General features: G+C 42.1%; 1 protein-coding gene across 3 annotated transcripts in view; it reads left to right on the top strand.

Moving 5' to 3' along the window:
* LOC119466072 (probable phosphorylase b kinase regulatory subunit beta) overlaps positions 1-25,979 on the top strand; it is an 82,458-nt gene that overhangs the window by 37,029 nt on the left and 19,450 nt on the right. For all 3 annotated transcript variants that reach the window (XM_037726571.2, XM_049669725.1, XM_037726585.2), the window contains 12 exons: positions 1,978-2,133; positions 2,615-2,712; positions 8,872-9,018; positions 9,808-9,891; positions 10,079-10,183; positions 12,389-12,471; positions 14,539-14,629; positions 16,021-16,194; positions 18,753-18,879; positions 18,986-19,043; positions 19,739-19,829; positions 22,254-22,453. In XM_037726571.2, the coding sequence (XP_037582499.1) occupies positions 1,978-2,133; positions 2,615-2,712; positions 8,872-9,018; positions 9,808-9,891; positions 10,079-10,183; positions 12,389-12,471; positions 14,539-14,629; positions 16,021-16,194; positions 18,753-18,879; positions 18,986-19,043; positions 19,739-19,829; positions 22,254-22,453 (1,414 nt within the window). The remainder of the gene's footprint in view (positions 1-1,977; positions 2,134-2,614; positions 2,713-8,871; positions 9,019-9,807; positions 9,892-10,078; positions 10,184-12,388; positions 12,472-14,538; positions 14,630-16,020; positions 16,195-18,752; positions 18,880-18,985; positions 19,044-19,738; positions 19,830-22,253; positions 22,454-25,979) is intronic.

Raw genomic sequence — 25,979 nt, 5'->3', positions numbered from 1 at the left:
ACTTGAAACGACGCAATTCAAGTCCACCAAGTCCCACTGATTCCATTTGGAATCATTAAATAAGTTTTGACTGAAAAGTATGAGCACATATTTTAAAATGTTTTTTACCTACCACGATCATGCACATCTCAAATTGTAAAGACCAATTTTTTACATTGAACAGAATTAATTTGGGCCTGAAAGGGTTAATCAAGTGCAGACAGCCATTTGTGATATTCTGTTCCATCTATTTACCCAACTTTATTAACAGCAGTTAGGAAATTTGATGAGAGCCTTTGCAGGATATGAGCATAAATCATGCTTATGAGGCATACGATGCCTCAAGTACAACTCTCTACAAGCTTCTTTTGTGGTGAAGAGGAGTAGAGGTAACTGGTGCACCCACCAGTTGAGGCTAATTTGTAATGAGCAACTGCAGGTTGACCATCGAAACACGTAAGTTTGTGCAGGGTTGAACATTCCTATAAGGCACAACAGAGCCTAGGAGAATAGATTACATGCACTTTTATTGATGCTTTATTGCATAATGTTTTGAATGGTAGATACCCAAATAAATCCAAATTTTTGCTGTCATCTTGCAGTACCTGAAAGCAGACACTGCTGGGAATTTTTTGAAGTGATGCTGCAATATTTCAGTGTTCCCTCTATGATGGGGTGTTAATGCTGCCATGCATGTGTTCATCAGCTGTTACACTTTCCTGTTTTGCTTATGTGTGCTATCCAGGGAAAACACGGGGAAGGCAGGAGATGGAAATTCAGGACGATGAGCAAAACGAGAACTAGGTGAAAGCAGGAGCCAACATTTCGACAAGTCCACTTGTCAAACATTGGCTCCTGCTTTCACCTTGTTCTCGTTTTGCTCATCGTTATGTGTGCTATGTGGCAGCATGATTTTAAAAGTAAGCTTGCTTTCAATTCTTTCATTACTGGCATGTGCATGACATCTGCAGGCGCTTCTGTTTCTTTTTAAAATAAATTATTAGGTTTGCTGCCAGCATTTTCTGCATGCCACCATGCTAATTGCAGTGTCAGGTTGTTGGAAATGATGGTGTTGCAGTGTGTCACCCAGGCTGTTCTGAAGCATGTGATTGGCACCAAAATAATGCACACAGAAACGAAGAGACAAAAAGATGACATTAATACTGGCAGCTGGTGCCATCATCAGTGTTCTTCCATCTCTCTGTTTTGGTGTGCCTTTTTCTTTTCCAGCAATTGATGCTTTTCAGCAATTACAAACTAAACTAACAACAAATCCTTTTGTAGCACCCAGACTGTACCTACTCTGTTTCTAAAATTGTTCTTACCTGTTTCAGAAGTAATAGCATATGTTTGTTATGAAACTTAACATTGCTAGGATAGAAAGGTGTAAATGGTTGATGAAAAAAGCATGACGGCAGTGTTGTGTAAATCAGCAGCTGATGTCTGAAGAACTGTCGTATTGCATTTGCCTCTTAAGTGCCTACAATGTTTTGTTGGACTGGCTGGCAACCTATTTGCTGTGCTCTATACGTGTTTACATGCTTACTGGCGTGGAAAAGGTGGAATGCTTTTAATTGGCTAGCTTGATAACTTTTTTTTTTTTTTTTGCAGCTCTTGTTCTCTGACTAACCCCTGTATTCTCAAACAAGTCTCTACTCAAAGCTCTTCCTCGATTCCACTGAGTAGAGCACAGCACCACCCCTGGGCTGACGAAGATACTGTGCCTAAAGGACACTCCTTGGTGATTCCTATGACTAGACTAAGAGTTGATTGAGAAATGCACCTCTGGTGCGGTACATTTGTAGAGTCACTGTGAACACCTGAATACAAAAATTTTCACTAAAGAATCGCCATGGAGTTTCATTGAAAACACGGTAGATACTTTAAACGAATGATGGTGCTGCCATCCACTTTCCATCCAGAGTAAGCCAAATAATGTGCTGCCATTTAAATTTACAATTTCTCCATTCAACCTGTGTCTGGCACACTTCATTGCAGACTACATTGTGCCCATGTACTTCTACGTCCCCAAGGAGTTTCTTGATGCGGAGCGAACAGATCCAGGATCACAGCCCAGGTTGCCAAGCCCTGAAGGAGACGTGGACAACTTGTTCATGATGGGCCAGGCATTGTACATAATCTCCAAGCTTTTATGTGAGTCAACAATTCGAGCTTGGCTCTGCTACTTCTAATGTTGGTGTTGTGTGACTTGGAAAATGTGATGAGTCAGGCTTATGTGTATTCTTTATGCTTGTGAATTAACTTTATGCATAGACAGGCTATCTCAGCGTTCTGCTATGCTTAAGCTAGTCACTTGTTTAGATTCGTGTGCAGGGGGATAAGCTCTCCAAGGATTTTTCTTGATTTGTCTTGGACCATGCTGTTGATTGAATTATCAGGTGTTGGGCTTTTGGCACAAGGAGTGTTGGGTGCCTGTAAATTAATTGACAGTGATGAAAAGCACAAGAACAGCCTTATTTTAGGGTAGTTCTTTCCTTTCATTGCACCAGAATAAAGATGCCTTCCCGAGAGATTATTCTCAGTTTAGTAATAGATGTCTGTGTTCCTTACAAATTATTATCAAGTATGTCTTGTCTAGTGCCAGTCACCTCTAATTAAGTGACTTGTTGCACAGTGGAGGGCCTCTTGCACATCTCTGAACTGGATCCAGTACGACGGTACTTGCCCTCTTGTAATCGGCCTAGACGAACTGACAGATACTCGGCATTTCAGGTGGGCCATATGTACCTCTGTGTTACATCTCCTATGATAATTTCGCATGTTTTTTGTGGTGAAAGGTAGAATGGGCAGCTCTGATATCCATGTTCAGTATGTACCTGCAGGTTTATTGTGACAAGATTGAACTGTTAGGAGGATGGACTGCTAATAACTTATTTGTTGAAGTGGAGTATAATAGCTTAACACAGTGTACACTGTTGATGGAACATTTCTGTACTTTTGTTTACCTCTTTGTGCAGAACGATCTTCCGTATAAACTATGGACGTGTAAATTTGTGTGTGCTATTTGGACACTTCAAATATTGAGTATAAACTGAAAGGGGAAGTAAGTTATAATGTGTAATTAAGGTATGAGCTGATTTAGTACTTCTTGCCATTTTGCTTAGTAAAATTATTTTTTTTTAAATTGTTAAAAAAAAGGAAAACTAACTTCATGTAGAAGGTCAGTGATATCTTGCTGAAAGGACTAAAGTACTGCAGTCAGTAATGTCATGCTGAAACGATTAAAGTACTCGAGTTAACATTGTACTTATAATGACTATGACCAACTATGGCTACCTTAAGTATGTATTTATATGTATTCATTCTTATTTGCTCCCTGTGAAAAAAAGGCTTTGTAGCTGAAACAAAGGACCATTTCACTAGTGTCATCTCGCATCACTTCTATTTATGTCTAACTTGCCCAGCTTCTCAGGCAACAAGTTGCACCTGGCCAAGGGAATTTGTTAAGCTTATGTGTATTTGCTGTCGTGCAGTGTTCTAAAGGGCATGGGAAAAAATTGGAGTGTGGTGTGAACTGGTCACATATTTGCCCTTGGAGCGGTGTATATACTGTTATAGACTCTATGCCATTCCCTTTTTTTTGGTGCTGCCATTTCACGCATTTAACTCACATATGGGATACCTGGGCTCTGATCCTCACAGGGAAAGGCAGTTGTGAGTATTCTCGCCATCCTGCCTGCACGCTTCGCTTGCAAGTCTGGAAAAGAGCCTCGAGCATTATATTGCTGTCCACCAAGCAGCCTCATTTTTGAGAGCATTGCTTTCATGCATGGCAGTTAGCCTGAAATGTGACCCTTGGCACTTAGCAGAACAGCATTGTGCTACTTGCTACTATAGCAGCTTAATAGGATGAAAGTGACCCATAGGTTGCTTTGCAGCAAGCCAGGTAGCTGTATTTTAAGGACTCAAAACCACTTGACAATCGTTGTGTACACTTGTGTGCTCTGTAGTGTTGAAGTAACAAACAAGTATATTATATTGCCTCTAGAGGGATGCTATGGTACTGCGATATAACTGAATGTGTTGGTCAAAGCAGTGGTTCACACATGTTGCCCTGCTTTCCAGAGGCACACTGAAAGGTCTTTAAGATATTTGTGGTGACAGTGAAAGAGTGCTTCGTTATTAGAGTTTATTTAACCAATGCTTTTAGTGTGTTCATTACAAATGTCTAATGTTCTGGATGCTCTTTTATCCACACATTGTGGTGATATATAAGATAAATTTTTTGATGTCTGTTAATTACTTTCTACTTGTTTATACCTTTAGATCATTGTTGATTTATGTAATTAAATGTACATGAAAGCACCAAAATTTGCAATAAAGGCAATATGTTCATGTTAGGTACAATTCAGCTTTAATTACACACATTTTGACTGTGCTTGCAGAAGTATTTATTGCACAGCTGCACCATTGCACACCCCATTTTATATGCCTCTAGTTTGTGAGGCATTTATTTTGCATGATGTACTTGATGTACTGCTGTTGAATTGTTTTTTTTTTTTTTTTTTTTGCTTGATTAAGGTGTTACTTGGTGCTGTATGCATGACCAAATGCATATGGTTTGCATGCTGCCTTATGACCATTTGCTTTGATGTTATTACTGAATTTCAACATTGTTTTATCATACAGTAAAACTAATTATAACAAAACTTAAGCAGAGCTGCTGACTTAACATTGTAGAGGGTAATGGGTTTTAAGAATAAGAAATTTGGGTACTTGGCAAGTTAAAGAGCAAAAAAATTTACCACTGAAGAAGATAAAAAGGAAATAAAAATTATGCAAATCCAATGCACATCTTGGAATCTATGTGACGCGTAGCTTTTGTGAAGCTGTTAATCAAATGCGTTAAGTTTCCCCATTTCATTGCCACAATTTTGGTGTAAAGGAAACTGGTGTGCGCGCATGTGACTCCCGCGTACCCATGCTACGCAATGTGGCACGTGGCGATCATCTCAAGGAGCTGAAATAGTTGGCGTTTGCACATAGAAGTATACATGCAATTGCATCCTATTGGTTAGAGCATTGAGCAGCTGTGCTTGGGCCTGAGGTTTGATCTTACCATCGGGCACCTAATTCAATTTTTTTGTAAGTGTGAGGTATTTAGCAAGACAGCAGCAGCGCCCAGAAGCCACGATCAGGGAAGTCCAGTATCCGCAAGGAAAGCTTTGCTTTAAAAGCATTCAAATAAAAGTACTGAGAAGCAGGATGTGACACTCCTGATGTACTACAGTTGAACCTACTTACAACTTTCAAGTGCCAAAACAATTACATTGTTATAACCAATAAGTGTTACATTGAAAAACATTGTGCAAAAAATTGCACAATAAAGGAACAGAGAGGAGAGTCATCAAAACATTTTAACTAGACAGAAAGAAGTACAGTCGAACCCACTTGTAACATTACATTACCCGTTTTAACAATACGCGTATTTAACAATGAGCAGCCATGCCACAGTGAACTTTTGTGTGTTCTATGGTAAAATAAACTGCTTGCTATAATGTTCCCATGCTGCATTATTTGTAAAAACAATTGAATCTAGCTACTGGGTGACTGTACTGAAAGGAAAAGAAACGCGATATTCTGGAAAATTAAAAATATAAAAATAAGCGAGCCATCACTCTCGCCTGTTAAAGCCCCTATATATAAAAAGTAGCGCCATCCGCCTCCCTCCTCCTCCGTTCCGCTGTCGCGCTCGGTGCGGCCAGTGAGATCGAGGCGCGATATCGACAGTGGCGCCGCGTACGTCAGGCCTGCCGTGGCAGACGACAGCTAACGCGCTACCAGAGGAAATCCGCGGAAAACTTGGATCGCGCCCTGCGGAGCAGTTATTGAAGTGCAATTTTGCTTCGTCAGTCAGTAACTGGCCTTAATAATGCCGTTTTGGAAGTAGCAACGCGACGATGCGAGACGGCGCAAATACCAAGTGTGCAGCAAGCGTTTGCGCTCGCCGGATGGTAAACAAAGAAAGCATTTAGCCCGCGCCTTGTCGGTTGCGGCAACTTAAGGCGCAGCAGCATGCCATCACAACGAAGTTCTTGTCCCTAACACGTTTGATCCCTTTGTGCGTGCAGCACTTTCGTCGCACAGGCTCGACAATGGCGGTCGGAGCGCGCTGGAAAGAAAAAAATATACAAAAGCGCAATGCGTGCTTCCACGTGATACGAATTGGCCAATGGGGGAGCGGAGAAGGCTGGGGCGACAGGAGGCGGCGAGGAGGAACCACTGGGGTGAGCGCGGTGGCGGCATCATCTAAGAATGGCGCTACTTTTTATATATAGGGGCTTTATCGCCTGTGTGCTGTGCACGCCATCTACCTTCACCTTGCCTTTGTTGCATCGGCAGCCTCTCGCGCCTCTCTCTCCGTCTCCCTTCCACCCCTCTGAAAAATGAGTTGGCGAGGTGTTGCAGCTCGAGGTGGCGTTTTGGCCAGGAATCAAGCCCATCGATGAGTACGTCCGGTAGTAGGAATGAAGGAAAAAGGGTTTAATTTACATTATTTACACTGGCCGCTGGTACGAAAGCCCACTCCATCAGGAGCATATTAAACGTCTGAGTTCACATCAGGACACATCAGAACCACCCTCACTGCACCACAGTTCTCCGCTTTTAATACTGTCGTGTTCCCTAGGAGACTGAACTGGGGAATCTGATGACGGTAGTTCAGCCAATTCCAATCGTTGAATCGGTCAAAAATCCCTCCCATGTTGACATACCGTTAACGCGTCACTGTTTAGGACACGCCCAATCGCTGTCGGTGCGTGTGCTGATGAATGGACCGCCTCGTGGGAAACGTCCAAGGTATGCGCTTGTCTAGATTGAAACGTAATAGGGGCTGTCAGCGTAGTCGACTCATGTTTTGGAGTAGTGGAATAGAAATGGGAGAGAAGCACACAGGCGTGTGTGTGGCAGCTCGCATTCTTTTATTTTTTTTTATTTTCCAGGATTTCGCATTCCATTTCCTTTTGCCGCAGACACCCAGTAGGTAGATGTAATTGTTATAATCAATAACGTGGCATGGTAACGTTGTAGTAAGCGGTTTATTTTACCATAGAACACATAAAACTTCATGGTGCCACAGCTGTTCATTGTTTTATCCAATGTATTATTAAAACCAGTACTATTATAAGTGGGTTCGACTGTGCTGTCCAAGAAACCAATATTTGGTCGACAATCTGCCATGTTCACCTCATTAATTTATGAACTGTAACATATATTTTATCCATCTAATAAATTACTCTAAATGTACCAGAGCTTAGGAAATTGGTACTATTGTTTTGACTTGGCCACTTTCTGGCTGTATCTTGCTCACCAAGAATTTTCTAGTGAAATCGGGCAACTAAAAGGGGAAATCTATGAAGTACTCACTGGTTGTCGGACATTGTATATGTGTTGTGGACTTTGCAACTGTGCGACGCATGAGCTTATTTGTATTTAACTATTAGCTCATGCGTTTAAAAGTAGGGAAGTGACTTGGTGGTCATACTCACATTATTTATTTTATCCTGTGCTGTAATCTTTAATATTGAATGGATGTTTATGTATTCTGTATTTCCACTAATAGTTTGCATGTGCCTTCATTTGGCGAGTCTTGTGGTACTTACTGCACTTACCTCTTGATTAGAAAATGTGGACCTTTTTATATCACTTGGGTGTATATTAACACGGTGACATCTGAAAGTGTGCGTGACATATTTTAGTGGGGAGTAACTTGGTTTTTCAAACGTTTAAGATTTAAGTGTGTCCTCTGTCATGCGCTGAGCACTAAACTTACAAGCTGAGGTAGAACGCATGGCTGCGGGCCCAGTAAACAAACTTCAAGAAATATGTTTGCATTAACTAGTATCATCTGAGATTTTGTCAGCTTCATTGGATTGCAGTCATTTCTCTTTGCACTGAAATTTGTCTGGTTCTGCTTACATTTTCTCTTCCTCTGGAAAGGAAACAGTAACTCTTTTCTTGAAGTTTAGTAAGTCAAAATGCAAGCAAATTGTGCTGTTTGATGTCTTTTGCACTCCAGCTTATATTCAGTGGTGTCAACAGATTCTAATGAGAAGTACCCTTCAGCGCTCTGTTGAATGTCCCACATCATATGAAAACACATGACTAGGTATGCCTGTGTTTTTCAATGCATAATGTTTTTTAATAAATCGACCAGTAGAATACCCAAAGAATGCTCAAGTCTGCAAAACACACTTGAGCATTCTTTGGGTAGTAATTTGTTTAAATCTTCACAGCAACATAGGAGCACGCAACAAAGCGGCTTTTCCAGAAGCAGCAGTTGGTTCTCTGACAGAGTAATCTTGCTCAGGAAAAAGCAGTGATGACTTCTGTAAGCTCTAATTTAACGCCTTCACTTGCTTTAGTGCTGTAAGCCACACTGTGCACCGATTTATAAATGTGCCGTAATGTCCAACTTTATTCTGCTTTCTTTTCAATGAAGTACCATGGTACAATGAAGTAACATGGTATGATGTAAAATAAGAAAGGGGAGAAAAGGTAAGTTTAATGATTTGTTGTCTTGTCATCAACAGTTGCAAAGCCCAAATAGTGGCTGGTAAATTTGGCCACCTAACTGGAAAGCATTATCTGGCATGTTTTTGACCTAGAGCAAGCATCTAAATAAAAATGACTGTCATATTTTAGAGGCGTTTCCATTGCTTCTTTAGGCCATTACATGGCAACAGGTTGTTTCGTTATAGTGCGGTTTCACTGTAATCGTTTTTTGAATGTCGGTCAGCGTTTGCCTGTATGTGTTCACTAATTAATGGTGCATATACGCCAGACTAACCGAGGACTGTGCTGCTTGGTGTATGCATACTTTGGTGTCTGTATCACAGTCACTGATGCCTGTGGGCTACCACACATATCCAGAGTGCGGCCACAGACCTGGTGGTGCAAGTGGTGCTGATTGCTGAGAGCATGCGGCTACAGGCTATGATGGCAACATATGGCATCCAGACCCAGACACCGCATGAAGTAGAACCTGTCCAGATATGGTCTCCAAAGCAGCTGATGAAGGTTTGTTATTTTTGACAGCATTTGGACAGATTGGAAAGGAGTGATTCTATTGCTACAGAGCTATGAATGGGTGCTTGATTACTACCGTTCGAATAGTTGCATGTTTACTTCTTTGTTGCAGCAGTATTGTTTTCATGGGGCAAAAAAAGAGAATTGCCCTTTTATTTCACAATAAGTTACGTTAACCAAAGGCATTTAGTATGCAGTCTTGCATTGCTTGTGTCACCCTTCATGGTGCAAGAACTCCTGATCACGAGTGTTCATACTATCGTTAGAGTTTCTCGCATAACTGTGGCATGGATTATAGTATGGCACTGAACTTTTTGAAAACTAGTAAGTCTATCTATTGTAAAAATTGAGGCAAGTTTGTAAATTGTTTGTGCCATGAAGTAGGTTTATTATTGAGACAAAAATATGTAGAAAGGCTTTATTTCTGAGTCTTTTTTTTTTTGTAACCATTTGTGGCATCTATGAAAAAATTGCCTGCTGCTGTAAACATTTAGATAATGTGGGAAAGCTCCAAGCTCATAAAAAAAAAAAAACCTGCATTTCTACTGACAACTGTTACATTCCACCAGCATCACACCAATGTCAAGCATCACCTGCACAATTTTAGCACGTTTCAGTCCTTTCAGAAATGTAATGGTAGTGTTACACTTTACCATTATACTTTATATGTGCGATATTTCTTTAAATTGTGGTTTGTCTCGTAGACTGCATGACAGCTTTCCTTCCTACTATCTTTTTTTTTAATTATATATTTATTTATTTGTTATTATTTTTTTGTAGGTCTACGAATTCCTGGGTGTGAACCGGAAACTTGGCTTGAAGGGAAGACCGCAACGTCCAATTGGTGCGTTAGGAACAAGCAAGGCAAGTACTCTGAAATTACTGTTTGTTAGATTGAAGGAATGTTTTTCAGCTTTGACTTCATTCGTTGAGAGGCATGCAGGCAGTAGAATGAGCTCATAAACCCTTCATTGTGAAACAGCTTTAGTGCTTTGGCCTTCGCATCATTTTATCACATCATATTTCCAGCTGTTATGGTCTTTCTCTGCAGCTGTATCGAATATGTGGACAGACGGTGTTGTGCTATCCACTTATCTTTGAGGTCAACGACTTCTACCTGTCACATGACATGGCGCTACTCATCGATGACATAAAGGTACTTCCTAAACACTTCTGTGTTCGTTAGCAATGTAAACTGGTAGCAATGTACTTGCATGTACTACCCACCACGTCAGTTCAGTGGCTGTGGGTTTATTCTGTTAAGCACTAGCTAGCTGGCTCAATACCTGGAAGACTGTCAATATCTTATGATGGCACAACGAAATGGTGCGGAGACATCAAGGTGTTGGCGCCACATGTTATTCGTTTTTACATCTTTCCTGGCTTAACAAGCTTCTTAGTATGCCTAATGTTGGGAAAATAAAAAATAAAAACGCTGAACCCTAGTTATAAGAATTGATGACTGCAGTTTTGGTGTCCCAGTGATCCTTCAGTGCAAGAGATACTGCATTTCGAAATATTATGCAGTATTGAGCATGTACCCGCTGCGGTGGCTCAGTTAGCTAGGGCATTGCATTGCTAAGCACGAGGTTGCGGGATCGAATCCCGGTCGCGGCGGCCGCATTTCGATAGAGGCTAAATGCAAAAACGCCCGTGTGCTTGTGACGTAGTGCACGTTAAAGAACCCCAGGTGGTTAAAATTGATCAGAGCCCTCTACTATGGCATGCCTCATAATCAGAACTGGTTTTGGCACGTAAAACCCTAGAAAGAAGACAGTATTGGGCATGTGATAGCTTTAAAATGGGGCCTAAAGGTGCAATTACAGGCACAGTGAAATGCTGGGTCTTCCTTGAAGCACTTCTGTCATGCTTATGTGGAGTCATTTTCTTCACATTTGCTAGGCTTCAAGTCAGGTTTTACTGTGCATGATGGGATGCCTCATGCTCTCGACAACCCCCTCCCCCCCTCGCCTTCTCGTTTTTTGTTTTTTTTAATAATCTTCTAGGGTTTGTTTGTTTTTTACAATTGGCACTTTTGCTGCATAGAGTACTACGAAATATTTGGAAAATGAGTGGGGAAAAATTGACAGTCACTTTAGCATACGCCAAAGCCCTAAGGTGAAGGCGAAAGCCTGCGTACTCAAGAGACATTCGTTAAATTATTTGACATTCTCATTCGAATGCATTGTTACTTCTTATTACTTGTTTTCTCCCACCAAAGGTCGTTGGTTTGAGTGCCTTAATTGATGCTAACTTAATTAACTGAGCCTTAATTAAATTAACCTCACCTTAATTAACACCAAAGGTCGTGGGTTCGAGTGCTTGAATTAAGTCTATATTAATTAACTGTGCCCTAATTAACTTTGCTTTAACGCCAAAGGTGGTGGGTTCGATTCCCACATAAGCTTGAGGGTTCGACTCCCACCGAAGTTCGTGGGTTCGACTACCTGAATTAACTCTATCTTAATTAACACGATGACTACGGTGACCCGCGCACCATCAAAATTATTGCACGAGTGTTGCTTGCTTTACCCGCGCACCATCAAAATTGCTGCATGAGCGTTCGCATATAGGTAAGACACGATGCCGGGGTGGTGTAGTAAGTGAATTACTACACCGAGTCGTCATCGTGTACGATTTCGCTTCCACGACACGGTTTTCACTCAAGGACGTTGAAGATCGACTGTACAATGAGGCATTAAGGCTTTTGCCTTAATAAAGAGCATGGTAGCTAATATTCACTCTACCCAGTTTCACACATACCAGGCAATGCATTGGAGGCTAGAGTAACTTTTCATATTGCCTGGGCTTGCAACCAAAAATATTGCATGCCACATGTAAGCCAGACATAAGAATGTGTTGCATCATTTGGAGTAACTATGGTTTCGTATGTTGTAATTGCAACATATGAAGAAATTATTGCATAGAAGACGTTGCATATATCTGAGCCTATTTGCTGAGGAATGAGCAGAGACACATGTTTGTTTCCATAGTGCACTCATGAGCAAAACGTAGTGTCTCACTTACTGAAAACCAAACAAAACAAAAAACAATGTGCAAGCACTATGTATTTTATGAAACACTAACTCCATCCGTTAAAGCTTTTTACATGAAGACGTCGCTCAGTGGAAAATGATGCGTATGAAAAACCACTTCACCAGGAAATACGCGGAGCGATAGATTTCTAGGACCGTACTACTAGTATTTGCATAGCTTTCACAGCGTCGCCTGATTAATACAAAAAGGAGTATTAAGTTGCATGATGCAAACTACCTTGAATGTGTCATTTGTTTTCTTGTTGCAAGAGTTTACGTGCCGACACATGGGCATTTACAAGTTTGTTCTCTTTTCCTTGCTCCAGAATGAGCTGACGTTTGTTGGAAAGTACTGGCGCATGTCTGGTAGGCCCACGCTTGCAATTGTTATCAGAGAAGACAATATGAGGTGTGTCATTTTCTGATGCAATCCTTTGGGTTATGTAACTTGTGGCTGGCGACTTAATACAAGATACTTTTCTCTGCAGCTTTAGCCCTGTACTGCATTAATTTTTGTTTTGTTGTGAAAAAATTACACATCTTTGTTTGTGCCAGAAATTCCCAAGGAAACCAGAAATTTCTAAAGCAACACATTTTTGTGATTGTATAAACTGAAATGGTAACGTATCACATATGATACACTATATAGTTACAGGTATATATTATAACTATACAGGGTGTCCCAGCTAACACTAGCCAAGCTCTTGAAAATAAAATATTGAATATGCGAAGATGCAACCAATGGTATTCTGTCAGCAGGGAGGTACCGCACCAGAAGGATCTTTTTTTATAATAAAGCTATCAATAATTACATTAGATGAATTTAAAAACTTTTTAATTACTGAAATGAGGGCGAAAATTTTGACAGAAACGTAGTAATTGTGTTTTAAAACACCCTATTCAGTTGTTTTGAGTGTGCTATGTCTCATGTAATTATTTTTTCTGTGTTATAACGAAAACTTGCGAAATATGAAAATAGCCGCATGATTATGCGTCTGCACGCCATGACACCAGCAGTCCCAGGCGTTACTTGGAAGAATTAGCTCTGCTCAATGCCTGGCTCGACGGCCACGTGAAAGGGGCGAGGCATCAGTATTGGCGTTAGTCACTGCAAACTCCGCGCGGACTTTTCCGCATGAAGTGCAAAGCCAATACAGTGTGCAGCTGCATTGAGGAGGAGGACAAATGCATTGAGCAGAGTTAATTCTTCCGAGTAACGCCTGGGACTGCTGGTGTCGCAGCACACGGACCGGTAATCATGCGGCTATTTTCATATTTCTTTATAATGCGGAAAACATAACTACACGAGACACAGCACACTGAAAACAACTGAATAGGGTGTTTTTAAACACAACTATTACTTTTCTATTGAAATTCGGGCCCTCAATTGAGTAATCAAAAACTTTGTTAATTGATCTCATCTAATTAACTATGGTTAAATTGTGAAAAATATCTTCCTATTGTAGTACATCACTGCTGACAGAATACCATTGGTTGCGTTCTCATACATTGTGCTGCATATTTTACTATGTATGTTCCAAAAAAGGTTTCGTGCTCACCGCTGCACTATTCTCACTGAAATTTTACAGAAGGATCGCATGTTGGAGTCCACGTCGTTCAGTGTAACACTTGCCATAGTTAATTGCCTGGTTTTTAGGAAAAAAGTGCAAATTTTCCTTCACTTATGGGGATGTGAGCTGTTGCAGCAACGGCGCTAGCATAAACTTGTGTCGCCGCCTGCCGGCAGCTGCAGAAAGTAGCGTTTCAGGGAGGGCAGTCGTGTGTTCCATGAGCGGGCCACACGCGGCAAACCTCCCTGACCGGCTGCTTTCTGTAGCCGCCGGCAGGCAGCGACACAAGTTTATGTTAGTGCCGTTGCGGCAGCAGCTCGCATCCCCATAGCTCGTATCCTCGCATCCCCAAGTCTGCTCCACTCGATGTCAAGAACAGATGCAGCGGGAAAGCTCTGTACGCTTGCTCGCGAGCTTACGTTGGCCCAATGACAGCAGCAGTCTCCTTAGCAGAGTGATAGCAGAGGCCGAGGCTTATACCATGCCAAATGCAGAGAAGCACAGAGTGGAGGAAAGAGTGAGCCACGTGCTGTGTGCTCAGCTTTAGGAGACATGGCCATGGTATAGCTTGCGAGCACTTGACCAGGCCTGCTGAAATGTGCATCAGCAGTTTGTGGTACCACTAAGTCTACAAGTGCATTTTATGATGCATGGTGGGGTCCTCGTAGCACACCCTATGCCACGAAACCAAGTTGCACTTAGCACGTGTTTTTAACTGGGTACATTAAAAGGTGATATAATTCATGATTTAGTGTGAACTGTAACCGTATCATTGTTAAGGAGTTGGCAGCTATCCAATAAAGAAAGAAAAACGAGACATAGTACCTCTTTAAACATAAATTGCTTTAGTATTTCAATCTAATGAGGAGTTGGGATTAACATTAAATTTCTCTTTTCTGGTCTAGAGATGCTCACTTCAAGGAGCTGCTAGACCTCCTAGCAATGCTGAAAAAGGGCCACTGTGATGGGCTGAAAGTGCGTTTGGGCAGGCTACAGGTGAGTTTGTTTATCACTTTTTTGTTTGCATTTAGAGGCTGATTAAAATAATGGTCAAGGGGGAAAAATGTATTTAAATTGTAGTTACATCTGTTCTCTGCCTACCCATGGGCCTGGTTGTGCGATGGTGTACCTAGTTGTACTACATGCCTAGTTTGTCTTATGCATTCAGTGAGAAGGCCATGTACCATGACTAGTGCGTGACTCTTGACAATACAAAGGCCACACGTGAGAGGGAAAAATTGTGATCTACCTGAGTAGCATGAAGCTGTTAAGGAAACCGATGGGTAACAATTTTCCCTTTAATGTATGGCCTTTGTTTTTTGTCCTGACATACTTGTGCTCAGTGGGACTTTCTCTGTACGAGGATATACAGAGGTATGTGTGATCCTGGGTGGAATGGTGACGTCATTAAATATCATGCATCAAAGGGACTGGTGGACACTTTCACTTTGTCTATTTAGCTAAGCACAACTTTTGCAGACTTTTCTGGGTGTGCATAAAGTAGCATTTCGGTCTGCATATTTGCCATTACTGTTGCGAGACAGCTGGAAAAATGGCAGAAGAGCATGTGTCGATGGAATGCTGTGCAGTTGAAGAATGACAAAAGACTTTCTTCAGCAGTTTGAAGCAAGATACCAAAGAGTGTTACCATTAATTCTGAAACACCTGCCAACATATGCTTGCCTGTTGCACTTCCTACTGAGCTAGTACATGTGTAGCATTCGCAAAGTGTGGTTGCGAGCTGATAACCTCACATTATATTTTTCAAGGAACAATGCTGTACTCGAAGCGGTCAAAAAAAAAAAAAAAGGTTCACTCATAGAGATAGGTGCATGGAGCTGTTTCCCAAAATTGCACTCCATAATGCTGTGCTTGCTCATTTAACATCACGCCGCAATTGTGTAATATATACCTTTGGTATACCGGTTGTCCCACGTAACTTGAGCAAACTTTAAAATAAGAAAATGCCACGTAGCAGCACAGAACCAAGGTAATGTTTTTGGCCGTCACGTGGAGGTAGTACTTAGACTATTTTTTTTCATTCCGCCTAATTACACCATTAGTCTTAATTAATTAATCAACTTCTCAAATATTATAATTAGATTAAAAGTGTCAATGAGAAAATTGTGCAGCAACATGAAAAACTTCCTATCCAGATTTGTATATATCAATACGTGGTCCATAAAAATGTTTTTCCAAGCATGAGAGAAGCCCGCGAATACACGTAAAGTGCTCCAGGCTGCCAGTCGCACGGCAATTTTTTGTGTATTCATGGGCTTCTTAGATACCTATGAAGATACGTGCTACCAAAATAAAGCTGTTATTGAAACTTTCACTGAAAAGTTGTTGCTGTGCACATAACCTTGTTTGTTGGCTTTATTACACAGAATCTCATTTCTTCGTCATGCATTGAGCACTTGGATTTCCTGCACCTGCTGCCACATGATGCCCTTCCCAAGTTTGATGCTTTCCAGCAGCTGGAGCATACCAACACTGGCTACCAGAGCCTAACTGATGTGTCCAAGGTCCACAAATACAGCGAGCCATCTTATGATTATTCGGTCAGCAGTTTCTAACATACTCTTCATGCTTACTTGATTTTATGTAAGAAGCATCCCTGTTTAATGATTTTAATCAGTTAAGGTGGATACACACGCGAGGGCAAAATCCCGCCTGCTCGGCGGACAAACAGTGACGTCAGCACTTGAATCCGGCGCAGCCGAGTTAGGTCGCATTCGCACAGCCGGACCGCCGTTTGCGGAATCCGCGTGCTTACCCTCGACTCCAACGCTTATTAGCAGCTGCGCGTTTACATACTCGGCGTGCCCTATAAGCCATAGTGCTATGAATCTCTCAACAAGAACCAAAAGAGTGACGGTTGCCTCGTCACTTAGCGTTTTCTTGTGCACCTCACTCATGTTGAAGTCACGCATGCTGCGCGGTCTGAGTAAATAGAAATGCGCGCGCAACCACGACTCGCCTTTCCCGCTGCATCACAACAAAATACACGCAGTCACTGCTGCACAACGAAATCACACGTGGCTCCAAGCCGATAACACGCCATCGTAGCCACGCCAATGCGTCCGATGTTGACAGATTTGACGCTGACTACGCTAAATTGAGGTCAGACGACCGCCAAACGGACGGATGGAAATACCGGCGAGCATTTTCAATCCGGACCGCGAGCGGAGGAGCCTGGACTAAGCGAGGGTGGCACGTTTTGATGACGTTCGCGTCACGTGATACGCCATCCGCTGCGAAAATTCCTCCTCCGTCCGGTCGTGTGAATCCACCTTTACCGAAGCTACATGCCAATGTATGTTTTCTGTGGCTCTTGTCACTAATTGTGTGTGGTGCCATTAAAGCTGGTACTAGTGGTGTCAACTTACTCAAGAGTAGGTACCAGATTTTAACTGCTTCTTCCCTGTTTCATATTTCATATTGTGTCAACAAAATTGACAGATACAACTTTCAATTTTTCTTTTCTGGGTTAATATGAGACTGTAGATTATGACACCTTAAGAAAGCAATGCATTGGGACTAGCTTTATTGTACTGCTGTTTGGAATTAGAAAGGGCATGTGCAATGTAATTTTCAGCTTTTAAAAAGTTATCTTTTAATATATTAAATGCCTCTTGTCATTTTGTTTCTCTTCTTTCTCTTTCTTTTTTCCTTCTTTCTTTTAAAGATATTCATTGTTGTCAGTTACTGCTGTGCAGGCCCATACTTTTGCCATATTTTATTTCACATTAGTCATGCTAATCTAGCCACAATTATGGGACACTGAAATGAATGTCATGTGACAATGCATGTTGTGGTCTGAGACCAGGAACTCTGTGGTGTCAACAAATTTTGCATGAACCTTGTGATGTGTTACTGTTAGAAATGGAGTGCTGGTAATTGACTGTACGGGTAATGGCTCAATAAAATTTTCTAATAAGGAAAGGGGGTGTTAGTATTGTTCTAGTATCATCACTTTTTTTCAATATAGTTTTCTTCTTTTGCCAAGTAACGATCAGCATCACCAGCTTTACGGTATAGTTCACTGAAGGCTAGCTTCTTTGATTAGTGTAAAGAAGCTTCATTTTTGGTATAGTATCATGGAAAGTGGTTGCCTAACCAGCTTATAGCACTTTCCAGCGAACGGACGAGATTGCTGGGAATTGCTCTTAAAGTGCTTCTGGGAGAGCTTGCACCAGTATCGGTGATGGCACCACCGATGCCAGCGTGAGCCTTCACAAGGGCACTTTCAGAGCTGTTCCGAGTGCTCCCGTTCACCCACTGGTGGAAAGCTTCAGCACATTGCCTCCCTGGAAATTCAATATTCCTGGCTTTTTAATGTGGCAAGCTGCAGGAATTAGCCTTAGCAGGCCTGCTGCCAGCATCAGTTGAGTTCCATTTCTGCTTTGCCATCTGTGGTTGCAGTAAATTCTGCATTTACCACATGAACTGCCACTGTATCAAATCCACTTCTCATATTCTCATCAGTTACTCAAGTTCAGTAGGGAGGAAGTGATACGTTATAGTGAAGAACTCATTGGCATACCTTTATTGTGGTTGGCACCATTGAGCCATAATTTGCATTTTGACAATCAAGTCCTTGCTGTAAAGTTCTAAGAGCTATCATAATTTGTCTATATAGTGAGTATTATTGATCATGATTAAAACATGAGGTAATGAGCAGATGAATGAAAATTGCCTGTTAACATTCTGGAAAACAAGCAATAAAGGTCGTCTAAGGCATCTATGCTCTTTCTTTCTTTTTTTTTTTCAAACTAAACTATTCAAACTAAATTATTTATCTAAACTATATATTAATTTATTTTTCTCTAATGTAGCTTTCACTCAGATTTACTGAAGCATGCCTTCATATGTTATCAAATTATGTTAAAAAAGTCACTGTGTGCCATATAGATTAACCAAAAAATGTTTGAATTCATTGCCATCTCTTATTTCAACAGATCAAATTGGTATATTGGTAACATTAGAGACCCACTAAAGTTTGTGTACAATGCAGTCTCTTCTTGATCACCCCATATTTTTTTACAGCCTTTTAGTTGCTTTGAGACATGTGTAAAGCAGAGCAGTGTGCAAGAAATTCTTCCACATTTTGTTGCAGTCATTCTATGCAAAGTCAAACAATGAAATCGTAGAGGCCTTGGTCAGCGTGGACACACTGAATGGTCAGAGCCAACTGCTGGGCATCTTGTGGAGCAGAGTGAGCCCAAATTTCACCATAGATGGAGGCATGTATCTCTTCCTTGTAACACACATGTCAGCATGGTGCAAACACTTGCATCAAATTGAACGGTCTTTCTTCTTTTTTCTTTATTTTTCCTCCTTTTTTTTCAGTGATGCTCAAGGACAGGCTGGAAAAGCTGACAAGACAGGCAGGTGCACTCAAACACTGGTAGGATCATTGCATTGAATTGTGGTAATTACTGTGATGTGCAGTAATTGCTGTAATGTGTTGCAAGTACAGGCTGACTTGGCATTAATTTAACTAGTCATTCGCAGTGGCAATTCAAGGAGCTGTACTTTGTGACACTTTGGAGGGATGCATAAAACTTCATTTCAGTTTTTATCTTCTTATGAAGATGACCTTGTGGTCTTCTTGCCTTCGTACATAGCTGTATTATGATTTTGCATTTCCTTATAATATACCAGTGCACCGCTACATGTTACTCAACTTAGTTTACATAGGCAGTTTTTTCAATATACTTGTTAAATCGAAAAACTGTACTGAAGCAAACAGAAAAGCAAAAAAGTTGTACAGGTCGTCCTTCCCCATCCTATTCATGTGCCCTGTCTTTCAATTCAAAGACTATGTACCAACTAGCCTAACAACAAACTATATAGTTCATTGTACTCATTAAGAAAAAATACTGGCAATCTTTCTGCTGATAAATACCACCGTGAATGTTACCACATAGTTAGAGCACTCACTTGTGTCTAGAAGATTGTAATTTTAAGGAATGATAATGATGTTCTGTGGATATTTCTTTTTTTTCTTTTTTTTCTTTTCTTTCTTTCACTTCACATTTTGTTGTCTACTTGGCGAAACCTTTCCATATGTATTCATTGTAATATATGTATGCCTTCTAGGGCAGTCGTGCGTCGCTGCTCCAGCATTTTGGGAAAGGTTGTGGACAGTCTCAGTCCTTACATCACAGCCATTTTGGTCAATGGAAAACAGGCAAGTTTGATTCTTTTAGCCACACAGTGCATCAAAACTGCCTCATATACAAGTTTGTAAAAAGTGCACTTTTGTGCGGCATAGCTAAATGAATTATTTATATTGGTACAAAAGTAGTGATGAAAATTTTCTTACATAGTCTTGCTGGCTTTGATACGACAAATAAATCTTGTTGATTCTGCATTGTCAAGCTGGAGGTTGATTTAGATGTGTTCGATTAGTCAACAGTGATTACTAATCATATATAATCAAACTTCCAGATTTTTGCATAAATATAATGCGAGCTTTTTGCCTCTAATTTCCAGTTAAAGTGGACCTCATGCTATGTTTAGAATTGTGCTCCCAACTGTGGGGTCTCACATGCGCTCTTTGGAAAAAGGAACGATAACACAGTAGTGCAAACAAACAAAGAAGCATTTATTGCACCTTTCATACACTAATGCATGCTAGCCGAATTACTATGCATAGAACAGTCACATGGGCGCCCGACAAATCAAGGAAGTCCGACTCACCGCGACCGCATAGCGAGCGAATATGTTCGCCCCCTGCTATGACACCATCGCCTAGTCGTTCACGTGTACGGTCACGCGAACGGTAGTGCGTTCGAACGATCCGTGTTCGTCCATACCGGTGCCCTGCTCCCAGCCACGCGAGACGGTCTCGCGAAGCGTGGATCGGCGCACGCGCGGGACGTCCGCATCGCTCGCTGATCCCAACCTGAAGAGGAACCGCGTTGTCCCTTTTGCGCCCGCCTAACCCCCCGCCGTCAGGTTTTGTTAGGTCATACTATTCATGGCTGGTAAGCAGCCTAGCTAGATGGGATAGACCGTCTTATTTCAATTTTGTGTATCTCAATATCACATCCAATTTTAATATTAGTTCCTTTAATTTTATTAACATTGTTTTTAGCTTTTACATTTTATATTCTCTTTCAGTTATATTGAACAGTTTACTGACACCCATTTGCGTGTGCATGTGATATATATATATATATATATAAGTCCACATTGAAAAACAGAAAAATTATATTGATGTTTTTATTATAACATTCATTTCACCGGAATAATGTGGAAAAAAATGGAGGTTGACGTGCAAGTGAAACGATTTCTTTAATATACTGACATTTTGGCCATTGGTCCTGCCTTCAGCGGAGTTTCCCTTTTTTCTGTGTATATACAGTTAGACCTCGATGTAACGATATAACGAAGCGTTTAACTTTCTATAACTTGTCTATAGAGCACCATGTATTTTGAGCCTCAATATAACGAAGTGTGTTTTTACACGATTTCAATGTAACGGAATTTCACTGCCGCTGTGAAGGAATACCGAGACAATAAATGGAATCTTCCATGGGTGCAAATGGTCAAATGGTTGAATTAGAAGCGGCTGCTTGCGGAACGCACCTCTCAAATCGCGCGTCGTGTGACCAAGAGTGACCGCTGAAACGGAGCAATGTCATGTTTCGTATTAAGTTCAAGTGTGATAAGATCCTATCGCGCCCCACGCGCGGTATGCTTTGAGTGCGAGTGAAAGCGTGTAAGAGGGAGCCAAGACAGATGGCAGCTTAATGAACGCCATCTGCCTGCGTGAGCAAGGGGATCGAGGAACGAGCTCATGGTAACGTGATCAAGCGTACCCAAGGGAGGGGGGGGGTGGAAGAAGTGGGGAGGGGCAGTTTGACACGCGTCTCCTTTTCTAGCATGGCTGTGGCTGTACATGGTTGTCAGGGTGGCTCAGCGCTTACACAGCCTGTGCGCTCTGTTTTCAAGGTAATCTGCCGCATATGCAAAGAGAGGGTGTGCCAAGATGGCGTGGTATCAGGTGTACTGTCTTCCCACTCATTTAGTACTGGAGGTTGCATAATCTCGAGTTTCGGAGATGCGTTGAAGCAAGAGGCAGAAAAAGCATTTGCTCCCTTCTGCCGGTGCTATTCGTGATAATGTCATCCCAATGTGGGGTGACACTATCAGCTGCAGGCGGAGGGGACGCGAAAGTGTGGCTGGCTTCATTTTGTACCGTAAATGTGAAGATCTCGTCGACGCAGCATGAAGCCCTATCTTTTGTCACAGACTCTCAAATTCAACAAAATGAATTGTTTCTCATTCAAGTTTGCTTGATCGAATTGTCTGATAATTTTAAAAATATTGCGGCCCCCTCTGTGTAAGAAAAATATATAGGTGACTGTACATATTTGCATAAAAATTCAAATTTCAATATAACGAAATTTTTCATTTAATGAAGCAAAATTGCTGATTTTAACGACTTCGTTTTATTGAGGTTTAACTGTATATATCTTTTAACTTTTGGTTGTGGTTGCTGTGTGTGGTGGCAGGTTGTGTCATGATTTTTAGTGACATACTCTCAGTAACACCACATATTATGCAATAATGTTTGCCTTATCTTTTTTTTTTAATCCGATTTTAGATCACTGTCGGTGTCTTTGGCCGGGATGAAGCTGTTATTGATAAGCCATTGACCCCAAAGGAGATTAAGAGCATCATCTATGCACAGTGTAAAGATCATGTGTACCATTCAGTGCTGCTTCAAGAAGTCATTGTTTATGTCGGTCGTCTTATCTCCACCACACCAAAGCTTTTTGAAGGCATCCTCAAGATCAGAACTGGGCAAGTTCATTTCTTTCCTTCATATAGTCCTAAAACCGTCAAGGTGTCATGTGGAAAAATTCTACCTTTTGTACATGAAAATCTGTGATCAGATGCCTAGCTTTTGAGGTTTGTTATTACACAAGCCTGGGAACAGTCTTCGACACTTTGCTTAATGCAAGGAAAAGGGCTAAATGGTTGCTCTTCTTTTAGGAAAAGCCTTCAACAGCACAAAAACAAAATGCTGCACACAAGAGCAAAATACAGTCAAATGCCTTTATAATGAAGCCCTCCGGGACCTCTACAATTCTTTGTTATATAGGTCACTTCGTTGTAAAGATCAGGCTAAGCACATCCACAAAAATAAAACGTTTATTTATTATGAATGCAAGAGGTAGTGAAAGAAGTCACAATTTTCTTCTGCACACTTCTCCCAATGACATGCGCAAGTGTGGCTGACTTTGTCATCAAGGTTCACACTCGCTCCGCGAAGAAACCTGGACGCGATGCAAGGTACAGATTCAAACCATCGAATGCCGCTATTGTCGCCATTTGCAGTTGCATTATTGTTGCCTTTGTCAATGTTCGCCTCTTTCTCGTCCTTGTTGGCTTCGACAACATTGTCAGTCGTCCCTTATGAGCGAATCATGTCGTCGTCAATTTGACATTTTCGTCAGCTGTCACACCACTGCTGTGTTGCAACTAGCAACACAGCAGTGGTGTGAGTTGAGTTGAGTTGAATAATTCCTTGAGCGGTGTAGCAGGGCTAAAACACTCGCTGTGATCGGCACACTCATCAACCGCGTCGCTAGATTTAACGCTAACTGCAGCTCAGTGGTGGCTGAGGATGGCAGCGGCAGCACGGCTAGCTGCATTCATTGTGAAGCAACAAATTAGCCATCGGGGACATTTAAATTCCTTCATTGTACAGGCAAATTCGTTGTATTGGTCTTCGCTCTAGAGGCGTTCACAATACACATAAAAGATAGGAATTTGGCCAGACACATGGAATCCTCTGTTGCATTGGCGTAGCCAGAGGGGAGGTTTGGGGGGCTGACGACCCCCCCCCCCCCCTCCTCCCCTTTCGCACGGAACAGCAAGTTTCAGGAGGCGGGCTCAGAAAGAGCGACATGGATGACGGGGAAAGCTTGAATGTGTTAAAGCAAGACGAGGGCTAGTGGCGGTTCGAAGGGAGGGGTGGGGGGTGTTGTCATGGGGGCGATCTTCTCTCCCATGCACAGAACATTGCGGCCCCACTCATGGCGTGCCTCTACCTCATTAAGGATCGTGTTAACCATAACTGCTGAGGGGGATCAGCACTCAAAATTCCACAGAGGTAAAGATTGGACGAGCACGTCTATAAAACTTGGAGACATTGTTGCTCCCCACCAGGTATTTGTGTCATCGAAGAGCTTCTCATTTCTGGTACTTGACCGAATCATCGACCACGCTACGCGGAAGAAAAGCATTCAAAAAATATTGTGACTTGCTTGCCTATATAAATGCGTAATAAGAACCCCCTCCCCCTTTTTCCATCCTTCTTTTTCTTTCCCTTGTCTCTGACTTTCATTATGTCAATAAACTTGAGAATAGCTTGCTGTTAGGCTGATTTGTACATGTTAAGAATGAAAACGGCACAAAAAAATGGGACAAGAAGTAAAGACCTACAGAATGCTGATTGGTGCATGGCAAAATATATCAAGGACAGGGATGCTGGGCCAGGGAAGCTAGAACAAACAGGTGGGAGGGCAGGTAGGTGAATAGCCTCGAAGACCATGCAGAAACCAAAATAAAAAAATTTTAGGGGCTGCAGCACCATACAACAACCCGGTGAATGTTAAAGAGTGTGACAGTGACTAACGGAAAATAATTTTAAGAAGAGGAGTGGGGTGATGGATACGAGGAGGGGGGGGGGGGGGGGGGGAGACGCGCATAAAAGGCGTCAAGATCGAAGTGGGCGGATAATTATGGACGTAGGGCGAGCGTCTGGTCACTGCCCGTTGTCTCAACACCATATGGCCGTGGCCAGTCGCCTAGCTGAGGCTCGCCTACATCGTCATAACACGTGCTGCTTGCTGCGGAGAGCAAATCCTAACTAAACGTCTCAGTGTCAGGAGACACGACACTTTCAAATCTCTCGGAGCTACTGGCCCTTATTTTACTGCGAACTACGGATGCCATAATTTTCACAAAGGCTTCTAAACAGGAAGCAGCTCTGCTTAGACTGTCTGCCTCAATTCCCGAGTGGGATCAAATAACAATATGCGTCGCGTGATGACTACAATACCATGACTGTAAGTTACTTCCAAACATCTCTTCAAACAAGTCGGACAGCTAGTCACTGAAAGTGAGTGAAACTTGCATCATATGACACTATCAGAGTTCAAGCGCAAAGCTTCGTTCCTGTATTTTTAAATGTAGAATAATATAGCATGCCCACAACGCCGAAAGCGCGATTGATAGGCGACTTGGGGCAAAATAGTGCCTGCCCTCTTCCGTAGTAGTCCCCGTAGGGGCATCTGTGTGAGCAGGCGTTTGGTGTCTTGCGACACCATGGACCCGAGCACAAGAGGGTCATACCCTCCCATGCTTAACCGTGCGTGGCTTAGCCGTGTCCAGGGAAAAGGGGATCCTGGGGGTTGAGCCGATGCCGGGAGTTTGTAGCTTTAAAGCCCCTCGGCGGAGGCAACACACCCCTTTGGCCTCGGCTTCACGTAGATGGCACCCCTGGACTGACCCACCCGGGGGAAATCGGTAGTTTCCTTTTCCTGTCCCCCTCTCAAGTCTTCGTCTTTCTCTCTCATTTTCAATCTTTCCTGTCTTCTACTCACTTTATTTACTTCTCGTTTTTCCAGGCAGCAAGGGTTGACCATGTGTATCTATCCAATCTTGGGTAGACATATTAGGTTATAGCAGCGTAGCATAGCTGGCGTCTACCGGTATATTCCTAACCTCGTAGCGTCCCCTTGTTGGGCTCGGTGGTGGGTGGCCACCACCACCGCCGAATATTCCAAGAATGTCATGGCAAATGCATTTCCCCCCCACCTTCCAGATTGCCCTAACAAAAGAGGGTGCACCGAAGTAACTTTTGATTTCACTTTTCGAAGCAACTCAGGAAACATTCCCACATTACCATGTAATGCACAGTGAAGAAACCACCCCAATAAGAAAGCTATCACCATTCTTAGTGGCGAAATGCCTCGTAGAAAAAAAATTGGAAAACAATGCAAGGCCTCAAAGATGTCAAGTGGGGACCTCCACCTCAAACTCAAAACCAAAGACCAAGTGGAAAAGCTGGCTGATCTCACGTGATATCAAAGTCACAATCTCAGCACACTGTTCTCTAAACACAAGCAGGGGTGTGATATCAGAAGATTTCTTAAGTCTGAGTGATGAAGAACTCCTTGAAGGGTTCCAAGAACAAAATGTAATCAAGGTTCAAAGAATAACTCTCCGAAGAAGTGACGAACAAATCCCCACCAAACACGTCATTCTTACCAGTTGGTACCAGTATTGTGCTGAGTTCACTTGACGCAAAGTATGTGAA

Source organism: Dermacentor silvarum, chromosome 1, assembly GCF_013339745.2.
Source record: "Dermacentor silvarum isolate Dsil-2018 chromosome 1, BIME_Dsil_1.4, whole genome shotgun sequence".
Lineage (NCBI taxonomy): Eukaryota > Metazoa > Arthropoda > Arachnida > Ixodida > Ixodidae > Dermacentor > Dermacentor silvarum.
Note: the sequence above shows the minus strand (reverse complement) of the source record. Positions and strands in the feature narration are given on the sequence as shown.